The sequence below is a fragment of the Cottoperca gobio genome, chromosome 6 (genome assembly GCF_900634415.1).
Source record: "Cottoperca gobio chromosome 6, fCotGob3.1, whole genome shotgun sequence".
Lineage (NCBI taxonomy): Eukaryota > Metazoa > Chordata > Actinopteri > Perciformes > Bovichtidae > Cottoperca > Cottoperca gobio.
The window spans coordinates 20,067,989-20,080,005 of record NC_041360.1 but is presented as its reverse complement, the minus strand read 5'-3'; the positions used below and the strand labels follow the sequence as shown (position 1 = coordinate 20,080,005).

At 41.1% G+C, this 12,017-nt stretch overlaps 1 protein-coding gene across 2 annotated transcripts; it reads left to right on the top strand.

The window, feature by feature from the left end:
• The first annotated feature begins 274 nt into the window (after window positions 1–274).
• Window positions 275–11,783, top strand: cnot4a (CCR4-NOT transcription complex, subunit 4a). 2 transcript variants are annotated; one of them, XM_029434228.1, is made up of 13 exons: window positions 275–523; window positions 2,340–2,543; window positions 3,309–3,506; window positions 3,819–3,905; window positions 4,218–4,319; window positions 4,507–4,632; window positions 4,758–4,882; window positions 4,963–5,169; window positions 5,640–5,697; window positions 5,821–6,076; window positions 6,942–7,439; window positions 8,146–8,379; window positions 9,850–11,783. In XM_029434228.1, exons 2-13 carry the CDS (start codon window positions 2,370–2,372, stop codon window positions 10,179–10,181), a joined length of 2,397 nt encoding a protein of 798 aa, XP_029290088.1. In that variant the 5' UTR covers window positions 275–523; window positions 2,340–2,369; the 3' UTR covers window positions 10,182–11,783. The 2 variants fall into 2 exon arrangements, with proteins under 2 accessions (XP_029290088.1, XP_029290087.1); XM_029434227.1 differs by having other exon boundaries at window positions 2,321–2,543.
• Window positions 11,784–12,017: the final 234 nt, after the last annotated feature.

Below are 12,017 nucleotides of genomic sequence, written 5' to 3'. Positions count from 1 at the left end.
ACAATAATAATATTTGTGATACATAACTTATTCATTAAAAACATAGTAATAATAGTAATAATACAATACTACTATTCCTCGTATAACTAAAATGTTTTTGCCTACATATCGAAGAAAAACACATCTAACCCATAACAGGCTTCACACTCCCCTTATCTATCCCTTATTTTATTTTAAACGCACCCTCCGTGGTCCTAGTTTAAAGTCACCGAAAACAGCATTTCCCACAAAGCACCTGTCCACCTGCGCAGACTCAGTCGCTCTGAGCACTTGCCCCACTCCCTCCTCCCTACTTTAATGCTAGCTAAGATGGTGGTTTGAGCGTAAATTGTCTCCACTATACCAAGAAAAGAAAGGGGCAAAACATCTCTATAGCCTTTTAATCACAACAGAACAACACTACTACGGTTATCTTAAGTGACCGGCTATAGAAATCTTGACATTTCAGACACATTGGCTCGCAGTCCCCGCCCAATTTGGTGTGACTCCCTTGGAGAGGAATCCTAAGCTAAATACGGACAGGGTAAGTAACGCTAACGTTAGCTGAGCTGCTAGTTGGGCTAGCCAGCTTCCATCCTCCCTCAATAAATAAAGGACAGTTGTGTCTGTCACGATTTTACAGACTGACATTGGAGTATCCTCAAGCCTATTGGATCAGTGTCCAGGTAATCTTATTGTCGTGGGAGCAATGTCAGTTGTTTATAGTGCCAACAACTTGCTCCCAGTTCAGCGTTAGCTTGTGTAGGCCTCATCGTAAGCTTGGCTCGTACACTTTGATGAGAATGTAGCATGCTAGCTACGTCGATGCTAGCGGTTAGCCTAAAGCAAGCTGTCAGTTAATATGTAGGAGAAGGCGTACTTTTTGTGGCATACGTATTTTTAAATGTCAATATCAAGTTAATATTCACCTGTATGTTTTGGTTTTGTGATCAAACGTACAACTGCTCCTAGCTACTTGCTATTAGTTAGACCGGCTTCTTTTACCTATTCGCGGCTAATGTTAGCTTAGCCTAATGTTAGTCAAATAACATCTGTCATAATGTACGATACAGTAGGCAGAGCAGCTAAAGTTACCAGCTGGGTATTCCGGCTTCATACACGACTTTACCAATCAGCTGATTTCTGCGAGTGAAGCAGGAAAACTGTGACACTCGTGTACGTGTTCATGTATCAGCAAAATGCTGCCAAGTATTTAAAATGTTGGCATTTTCTCTGTTATCGTTTAATTCAACTTTACACAGCCAGGTTTTATCAATCCGGGGTTATCATGAGGTGGCCTGCTGGCTGCAGTGTTGTCATGTAGAAACCAGGCTGGTGTTTAACTGCTTACAGTAAAAGGTTTCATTAGTAAAATAAATGCAGTTTGTTGCATTTCCCTTTAACGTCCATCATGACGATGTGTCTACTAATGTCAACCCCTGGACGATACCACAACATCCGCATTATCACTTAAACATGACTGCTATGTTTGACTTGTTTTCTAAGATATACAGTCAGCTGTCTTTTATTAGGCACATCTAGCTTCTACTAATGCTGTCTATCACGAAGTCCTAAAATAAATCCAACATTTTGTGGAGTTATAGTGTTTAGTATTTGTTGAAGTTGTTTGAGATAGACATTGATTTAACTTTATGATCATTTTTGGAGGCTGTAGCTTGCGACCAATCAGAACCCAAGGTGACATGTTCCTGTTTTGTTCTACCAATAGTCAAATATATTCAAATAACTATGAAAGAGGACTTTGAACACCATCACATATTTACATTAAAGAATAATTTTGTTTTAAAATTAGATTTGTTTTTCAGAATACTTCAATTTCTGTCGCTCCTCATTTATTGAGCTCTTAAATCTACTGGGAGTAGTTTCCGATATTTAATCTACACTCGATGGTATAAATGTAGTAGAAAAAGCATTAGGAACATCTCTGCCTTCAGCACAATGCAGTTCACCAGCACCACAAAGTGTGTGGTAGTTTGTTAAACTACAACCTCCAAAAGGACTATGCAGTTAAATCAACTCCTCTCCAAACAAAAAGTTTAATCTAAAACTGAACATTATATCCATCATTAAAGTAAGATGTATTGCATTAGACTGCTGGAGCTTAGCTAGTTGAACCGAATAAATTGGCAACTGAGTGGTGTTTCCTTTGCTGCTGAAATAATAAATACATTTTGGTGTGCTCTGTCTGATATCGTGACCTTGGTGGTCATAAAGTCGTTACAGCATCCCACTATTAAGTATGTGTGGGGACAACAAGTTCAGTTGATATTATTTTCAATCATGTCATGATGGAGCTCTTAAACTTTGTATGTTTTCTTAGCCCTGTGCTCTGTGACTAGCTTCAAAACTCACCATCGCCGTGCCATAGGATGTCCCACAGCCCTGAAATGAAGGACGACCCCATGGAGTGCCCTCTGTGTATGGAGCCGCTGGAGATTGATGACGTCAATTTCTTCCCCTGCACCTGCGGCTATCAGATCTGCCGCTTCTGTTGGCATCGCATCCGCACAGACGAGAACGGCCTCTGCCCCGCCTGCAGAAAGGTGAGGAGATGATGAGATGGACAGGAGAGCAGAGAAACTCATCACAACTGAAGGGGGATTTATCTTTAGTGAACAGAAGGGATGATGATGTTGAGTGTCCAAATATTAATATATATGGGGGAGAGAAACTTTTGATCAGCCCTCTAAAGTAAACTGTTAGTTAAAGCATCACCTTATTGTCATTTACAATTTACAGCCTCAGCAGATTTTATATTATTTGCACACACATTAGAATGCATCAAATCCAGATAAAGAAAAGAAAATGTGTGAGGAGAGGTCAAGAAGCCATGGGCTTATACAACGGACCTCTGATCAATTAAAAAAAACATTATTAAAAAGATGTATACAACAAAAAATAAATGACAAAGAGAAGCACACAAAATGATAAAAAAAAAATAACAAATCCAATGAAAAATTAAATTCATGAAAACATTACATAAATGTCAAGAAATATTTAGACATCATGAATGCGATGACAAAAAAAGGTTTGTAAGGATAACAAGCTCTTGATAAGTTTTGCTTTAAATTTGAAGAGGTTGCTAAACGATGATGGTAATAACATGTATTTATATATGAGCACACGCATCTAAAGAATATTTGCCATATTCTGAAATAATGTTCAGTTTGACCAGCGATGCCTGTTGAAATACCAAATTGACAACTAAAGGCCTTTGTTACCCGCTATCCTTTACAAAGCCACTAGAGGAGGGTTTCTCTTTTTCTTCAAATGGTGGATATCTCATAACTTTCTGTGTTTTCGTGTAGCCGTACCCAGAGGACCCCGCTGTGTACAAGCCTCTGTCACAGGAAGAGATCCAGAGGATAAAGAACGAAAAGAAGCAGAAACAGAACGAGAAGAAGCAGAAAGTGACAGAAAACCGAAAGCATCTGGCAAGTGTCCGGGTGGTGCAGAGAAACCTGGTGTTTGTGGTGGGGCTCTCACAGCGACTCGCAGACCCGGAGGTGAGTGCATGGTCTCTACTCGAAAGCTCAGCGACTTATCTTACCTGCGAGTGTTGGAACTGTTTTAGCTTAATGTCAATCAGGCTGTGACTAAATGAAGGCCCTGGCTGCAGGCTGTATGTGAGAGTGATGCTGCCATAAATATTTTCATAGGGAATTATTTGAATGCACATTTTAAAGGTCTTTCAGTAAAACCTCCCTATGAAGCTTTCAATGTAAAGTTTTTGTTGAATATTTTCTTTAGAGTTCACAGTGCACCCAAACCTTCGTGATAAGTGACGTGTATTTATATTTTTACATTTGTGCCCACAGGTCCTAAAACGACCAGAGTATTTTGGGAGGTTTGGGAAAATCCATAAAGTGGTCATCAACAATAGCACATCATACGCAGGTTCACAGGTAAGAGGTTGGATCCAATCGACGGGATGAACTCTAAATTAATTTCTAAACATCAGAACATAATCAATGTCATTTTTTCTAATAGAAGAACCTTTTGGCTTTTAACAGGCAAACTGTGAAACCTACTGTTAATTAGTTTACAAATGTTTGTTATTTTAGTTGCATGTTATTTAGTGTTGCATAAATTATCTTCTTAGTTCTCATTATTGCAATGTAAGCAATCAATAATGGAAATACTACTGCCCTAGAATAATTAATCCGCTACAGAAGGTGTTTGCCTTGTATGTTTACTTTTTGTTCTTGTTTCTTCAGGGGCCCAGTGCCAGCGCTTATGTCACTTACATCCGCTCTGAAGATGCTTTAAGAGCGATACAGTGTGTGAACAATGTGGTTGTTGATGGCAGAACACTCAAGGTGAGAAGTTCACAACCGCTTTTCTCTCTAGGATTAGAAGTTTTATTTGTATAAAAGCCACGTGATAACTTTATTCTATATTTCCTTGTCTGTAAAACATAAACATCCTTTTATTCAAAACGACCTGCGACTAAAAGTCCTTACGTTTTGATTTACATATGGTATAATCATCTTTTCTCTGTTACAGGCTTCTTTAGGCACAACAAAGTACTGCAGTTACTTTCTCAAAAGTATGCAGTGTCCCAAACCTGATTGTATGTATCTACATGAGCTGGGGGATGAAGCAGCTAGCTTTACTAAAGAGGAGATGCAGGTAAGATACCTTTTTATCTTTGTCAAATGTAAATGAAATAGTTGCTTTGTGTGTTCATCGTGCTTTATGCTTTGCGTATTAACAAAAATAATGAATGTTGACTCATTGTGTCCCTTTGTTTTTAGGCGGGGAAACATCAAGAGTATGAGCAGAAACTCCTCCAAGACCTCTATAAAATTAACCCTAGCTTTCTACAACCTCCAGCATGTGGAACAGAGAAGTCAAAGAGTAAATCCAGCTCCACACAGAGGTCGGTGTTTTATTGATCTTCGATGTTTTTCCTCTTAATTCGTTCACTTGTGCTAAGATGGACTTCTCTCTTTGTGACAGAAGCAACAGTAGCAATGGTAAAGATGGGTGGCCGACGCTGTCAGGACACAACAAACTGGCCAACGGGCTTTCAGAGGACCGCAAGTCTCCTCCGCTGCTAGACTATCTAGACCAAGAGGTTCTTACTTCAGAAGGGCTAGAAACAGACCTGGGTCCTGGTCAACGCACTGCGCTGTCCCCCTTCTCCTCTAACTGTGACAGTAACAGGTAATATAGACGACACTCCAACAACAGCACCTGAAAACAATGTCTTATCTGTTTTATTATTTTTCAATTAACCTTTCCAGTTGATATGAATCTAAATGTGCCTCTTGTTTATGCGACCACGGGAATACTCTCACTGATTGTATTTCTTGGTGTGATAACAGCGTCTTAACTGCGTCTCTAACTATGAACTGATTTTTAGATGTAAAAGAGACGCAGCCATCGCACACAATAAAAGTTCTGAAATTGTCGCATAATAAAAAAAAATGGATACGATTTTTGATGACCATCTTAAATTTGATGTGGACACTGAGGCTATTGTGAAGCGATCACTCTCATCAATGCTCCGTGCATTACTTTATAGATTTTATTCAACATTTTAGCTCCTTCATGTATTTGTTTGTATGTTACTGTGTTTCTCTGTGTACGAGATGCTCGTAACTCATAAAGTTGTTTTGAATTTGAATTTGCAGTCCCAGTGATAAACCTACAGACTCAATCGGTATGGTAAATGGAGAGACTTTACAACAGGTAAAAATAATAATAATAATTTTCATATGAAAATAAAAGCTTCAACTCTGTTTTATTTCTGTTACATATAAACGAAGGTGTGAAGGACAATCTCACAATCTCTCTCTCTCTCTCTCTTTCCAGTTACCAAGCAGTGACTCTCCTTCTCCTCCCCCGGGTTTAACCAAGCCCAGCCTGGTAGTGCCCATCAGCGTGTCAGACCTCACAGCCCGTTCACCCTTCGAGGGAGCGGCAGCTGAGTCCCAGTCGCTCTTTTCAGACAACAGTAACTTCAGACATCCTAACCCTCTCCCCGCTGGCCTTCCCCCCTTCCCCAGCTCCCCCCGCAGCAACTCTGACTGGCCCATGACCCCCGAACCACAGAGCCTCTTCACATCAGGTACAGTGGAGATTTAAGAAAACATCTTGTGTTTCATTGTTTGTGCTTTTTGTCTAATTAAAAATACAGGATTGACCTGCAACCAACAGTGTGTTCATAATACTGTCGCCATTAGCATTGCACAACATAACATTGACTGTAACAGTGGTGTCTCGCTAATTTAGGTATTTTCTGCCATTGCATTTCCCTGGATAATAAAATGAACAAGGTGGCACCCTCTTAATGAATAAGATTAGTTTCATGGGACATTAGCGATAAGTCATGAGTCCCTACTGAATTTTACATCCCTGTAGTGTTGACAAATACATGTTAGTAAGTCTTAGACTTAAAAAGATCCTTCTGCATCATGGGAACTCACATTTTAGAAAGAACAATAATATCAGAGACCGTTTGAGTTCATTTAAATCAATAGTATGAACTTTATTTGGATAGCATTTTTCTTAAACACGCACAGGATTTTAGTATTTAAAGAAAAAAACAATGTAAAGACTCAGAAATGTAATTTGATTATGAACTACTAACAGTGTGTGGCGGTGCTGTGTTCTCGACATTTCTGGGCGTCAACCTCGAAAAACGACTCATTATTCCTTTAACATAGTTACAAAGTGCTTCAAAGGGAAAAGAAAAAAAACAAACAACTATTTAAAATGGCAAGAATAGAAAGATAAGATAACACCAAAGGAAACATAAAGTGTTTACAAATGCTTTGTGGTCACAGATGTATTGTCTGATCTCAATGGGGCAAAAGCATTCCAAAGTCTGGAGGCTCGAGAATAATTTGTCAAAGAGATCCTATGGCTGATTGTCTAAGAGTTGCTCACATGGAGGACAGCTCGAGTAATGTGTCTCTCTTCTTTCCTCGCAGACACAATACCGGTGTCCTCTTCCACAGACTGGCAGGCGGCCTTTGGCTTCGGCTCGTCCAGCAAACAGCAGGACGACGATCTGGGCTTCGATCCTTTCGACGTCACTCGCAAGGCCTTGGCGGACCTGATAGAGAAGGAGCTGTCCGTGCAAGATCAGAGCCCCTTGTCCCCGGGGCTCCTCTCCCACGGTGGGAGCATCCACGGTCCCGGCCTGCCTCCCCTGAACCCTAACGCCTCTCACCATTTCCCTAGCGGCCTGCCACGCCTCCCTCAGCTCCACCACAGAGCCATCTACAGCTCCTTCAGTTTCCCCGGCAGTCAGAACAGCCAGGCCAGTCAGCAGCTGCCATCCGCCAGACACCCCTGGATGGGCGTCCCGACACGAAATAACCTCACACACTTGAACCACTCAGCCAGTGCTGCCTCACACAGTAATTTTCTGGACCTGAATCTGCCCCCTCAGCACAACACAGGGCTGGGAGGGATCCCCATCTCAGGTAGTGGGCACCTCCGTGGAACCTTTCTGCATGTTAACACGGGGAACAGATGTGTTGCGTAATGATGTCTCACTACACTGCTGCCTCGTAGCATTGTGATCTGTGGTGGAAAGTAACTAAATACATTTACTCATGTACTGTAGTAATTCTGAGGTACTTGTACTTTACTTTGGTAGATCAAGTTTTATGGAAATATTGTACTTTTTACTCGACTACATTTATCTGACAGCTGGAGGTACCAGTTACTTTACAGATTTAGATTTTACAAACAAAACACTGAATTAATAAAATCTGATGCTGTTATAAATTAAACTAACAGGACATAGAAGTAGCTAAATTGTGCTCCACCTCCACCAGCTGTAACATTAAAATGCAGCAAACATGGTAAAGCATCATTAATATTATTCCAATAATATATACATATATTTATTTATTACTACGTTTAGTATACTTTTGTACTTAAGTGAAATCTTGACTGTAGGACTTTTGCTTGTAACATAGTATTTTTGCAGAGGGGTATTACCTCTTTTACTTCAGTAAAAGATATGAGGAGTTCCTCCACCTCTGATTTGTGATACTTGTTTTGATTAGTGTTTGTTGACCGTACAGAGGGAACGCTGGTAGATGCAGTTCTGCAGCTGACCACCAGTCTGTGCTCAAAACACCCGAGAAACTGACGTCGCTGTCTCCCTCTCCTCTCCTGCAGAAAACAGTGGCTCTATAGACGGCTTAAATATGAAAGAGTGGCAGGACGGCCTCCGAGCTCTCCTGCCCAACATCAATATCAACTTCGGGGGCCTCCCAAACTCTTCTTCCTCTTCATCTTCCTCATCCTCTAACAGTGTTAACCACATCGGTGGGCCGGTGGGGCCGGCAGGCATCTCACACAGCCTGAGCTGGGACAGCACAGCCAGTTGGATGGACCCTGCTATCATCACAGGTAGAAATGGTTACTTTAATTATGAAGCGTTGATCGAGCAAGTCAATCAATCATTTTGATATTCAATTAGTTGTAAAAGTCATTTATAAAGCTGCTGTGTTATATCATTGAATAAGAGCTGCAACTATTTTCTTTTTCAATAATCTGCTTATTTTCTTGATTAATCGCTTTGTCTATAGAAATGTAATAAAATAGGGAAAAAAGGTTAATCTGTTTCTTAAAGCCCTTTCAAGTTGGACATTTAGTTTACTAAAATGTAAGACAAACTCATTCTCACACTGGAGAAGCTGGAACCATCGAATATGTGACATATGTGGGAGTTAAACAGTTATTAAAGTAGTTTTAAATAATCAATAATCCTTTTGGAATTTTGTGTTTTGCACTTAATAATATTTTATAACAATAATTATAAAATGCCACTTTTTCAATTTTGATATACAATTATCTTTTTTAATAATAATAAATCAAAAGAAATGAGTGGCAGAGGAATCTCTGTTATAAATAATAATTTCCATGACAAAATTGCTGAGATTCTTTCATGAGCTGATGGAGGAAGTGTTTTACCAGAAACGTTGACAATACAAAAGCCTTTGGAATTATATCCTCATCCTTTATGATACTCTTCCCTGTGCTCCATTACACAAGTGCAGTTTCTGCAAATAATGCTCATTTATTCAAACCAGTCGATTTGAAAAGTCAGCAAATACTTTGTGATTTATTGCTTCATCTCTGAAGGTGCCATCTTAAAGATGTTCATCATTCCCGCTCTGAAAGTGCAATATTTTAATTACTGGTTTTGTCCAACCAACAGTCCAAAAGACTAAAGGTATTACATTTATTACACATCATCACATTTGAAAAGCTGGAACCAGTGAATGTTTGGTTTGTGGGGAAACTTTCTGTCGATTTGAATCTTATGAAGTTAAATTAATGTCCATCTGCTATAACTGACTAAGTGGACAGAAAGTAAGTTTTACAAAACTTCACTGATTGGTTGCTTTTATTTAGTGATATAGAAGACTTCTTCTTCCCAACATGGTCCTGGATGTCATAGAAAACAGGACAGACAATCCCACATGACATGCAAAGAAACAACAACTGTCATCCTATAAATTAAAAACATCAACTTCAAAACTCTGTCCTTGTATCTTCCTTCTTAACTATTTATGTCCTAAAAGCACAAAACCAAGAAAAGCATTAAAATAGAAGCAAGAGAAAGCGTTCACAAAAAAAGAATAACGAACATAATACCAAAGCACAATAAGATAAATAAAACTAACATTTAAAACACCCAGAACCTGTTAAATGATGTCAGCTTGATGTTCACTAAATTATCTTCACATCGTTTGTATTTACTGCAGTGTTGTTGTGTTGAAATGTGTTTATTTGTCTCCCCCATGTGTTTGTCATCACTCATCTGTTCTGTGACCTCTCTCTGCCATCACCCCCCCCCCCCTGCCCCCCCCTCAGGCATCCCGGCCACAGCAGGCAACAATATAGACTGTCTCCAGGACGACAACCCTCCACACTGGCTCAAGTCCCTGCAGGCGCTCACAGAGATGGACGGCCCGGCCAGTTCAGCGATGCCCACTCCTTCCCAGCCCCTCCACAGCGGCCTCCTCGACGGCCACCTCCCCCTCCACCACAGAGCCGCCGGCGGCTGGGCTCCCTACATGCCCCCCCCCACAGCCAACCCCGCCAGCCAGTTCCACTCCCCTCCCCCCGGCTTCCAGACCGCCTTCAGACCCCCAGGACAACCTGCCACAGAGCTGCTACAGAGTGCCGCTGTGGACCGCCACTGAACACAGACTACAGCAGACACCCATCCATTCCCCCACTACCACTTTATACCCACTCATCCTGTACCCCGCTCCCCCCTCCCCTCAATGCAATACACACCAATCTGCAGAGTATGAAAAATTATTAACAAAGTAACAAACATGCTTTCTTCTTTTTCTCTTCCTCCTTCCTTTTTGTCTACTCCAAAGGCCTATTTGTTTTTGTTTGTGGCACACAAGTTATCGGTACCCTTTACATGCTACCATCATCACTCCTTAGACATAGTTCTGGGCGTAACATGTGATTCATTGTGTAGCTCGCTGTTAACGGAGAGCACAAGAAACAGTTTAACATCGAGCGCTCAGTGGTGACACAAGAGTTAACTCCACAAAGAAACAAATTAGCTGAAGGGAGATCTTTTTTTTTTTTTTAAGTAACTAATGATTAAGCATGAACAACATTGTGTTTTTGAAAGTTGAAGTCGCGTTTAGATTTCGAGGAATGAAGCAAGCTGTGAATCTGCTCTTGAAGCTTTGCCCCAAAGACCCTCAACCTCCCCACTTTAACAGGAGACTGTGAAGCGGTTAACCCTTAACAGCCAAGTTATGAATACGGCGAGGTGAGAGAGAGAAAAGGGGTTGGTGCGTAGCTTTTTTGTGAGTGGTTTAAAAAAAAATAAAAAAAAAAGAAGCTGAGATTTGGTTATTGGAGAGTGAATGCAGATGACAGGGGAGTTGAGGGCACAGGCTATGCATTGGTTCCTGTTAGGTAGGGACACAGATGGCCTGCTTGAGAGGCCAATTGGCCCACATTCCCTTTAGTGGAGGACTCCCACTGGCCCCGTCCTGCTGCAGGGAAAATTTTGCTGAACCTCTGTATCAGAGGATAGAGCACTGCCTAACCGCGGGGCGCCGGGGCTTTGGGAGATCGTGGCACACATCCTGAGCACTAGGGTTAGACTCTTACTCACAGTGCCACTGTGTGGTACCTACAGTAGCTATCCCTAACATGGACAGCCACCAAGTAGATAGGACAATGACTGAATGGATGAGGATATGTCAAAAAATACTAAAGAGGGTAGCAACAGGGTTAACAGGCCCGTTTGTTCGACCCACGAGGGCTTAAACGAGGCCTTAACATGGACAGATGAGAGAAAGGAGCTCAAGTGATTGGAGGGGGAGTCTAGTGTCAATGATTGCTCAAAAATATGCAATATTGTATGTGACTTCAGCTGTATGCGAGTGTGTCCCAAAGGAAGGTGCTGCAAGACTATACCAAGTACTGTAGTAGGGATTTAAGGAGCTCACAGCCTTTTAGGATTTGAGATCGACCTCTCCGACCACCGCCTTTTCTTTTCTTTTTTTGAAGTCTTAATTCTGATCCATGTTCGCTCTGTCCCTTTCTCTCTCTCTTACCCTCCACCCCCACCACTCCTGCTGTTCCCTATTTAACAGTATTTCACAAAAATGAACAAATTCATCCAGGAGAAACCAACACAGAGTCATACAGTGGGTTTTAACATGATGTTGCGCGTAACAAAAAACAAAATTGAGGAGCTTAAAAGGAAGTGAACTGTCCTCTGCAGGTCTGGAGAAATGAACCTTAAATAAAACTGAAAACTCAGAGCTGGTGTTTGTCTGCTGTTGTGTTCTCAGCACCCTGATTCAAACATGTGCACTTATAAATATTTAAACCTTAAAGTACTCACCACCATACTGGGTATAACTCTAAAGGAAGGTCACTATAAATCACTCTTGCTTGTTGTTCCAATGTCTTCCACTAGGGGGCAGATCATTCTGTCAGTGATGAAGCTCTGCAGTCAAACTTCAGTCGAGCACACACAAGGTTACACAGAGTGA

What these genes read in the sequence shown, in the direction of transcription:
- cnot4a (XM_029434228.1), top strand. Translation starts at nt 2,370, where the DNA reads ATGTCCCACAGCCCTGAAATGAAGGACGACCCCATGGAGTGCCCTCTG. An exon ending in AAATCCAGCTCCACACAGAG is followed by an intron (nt 4,883 to 4,962) that starts GTCGGTGTTTTA and finishes TCTTTGTGACAG; the next exon opens with AAGCAACAGTAGCAATGGTA. An exon ending in GGGAGGGATCCCCATCTCAG is followed by an intron (nt 7,440 to 8,145) that starts GTAGTGGGCACC and finishes CCTCTCCTGCAG; the next exon opens with AAAACAGTGGCTCTATAGAC.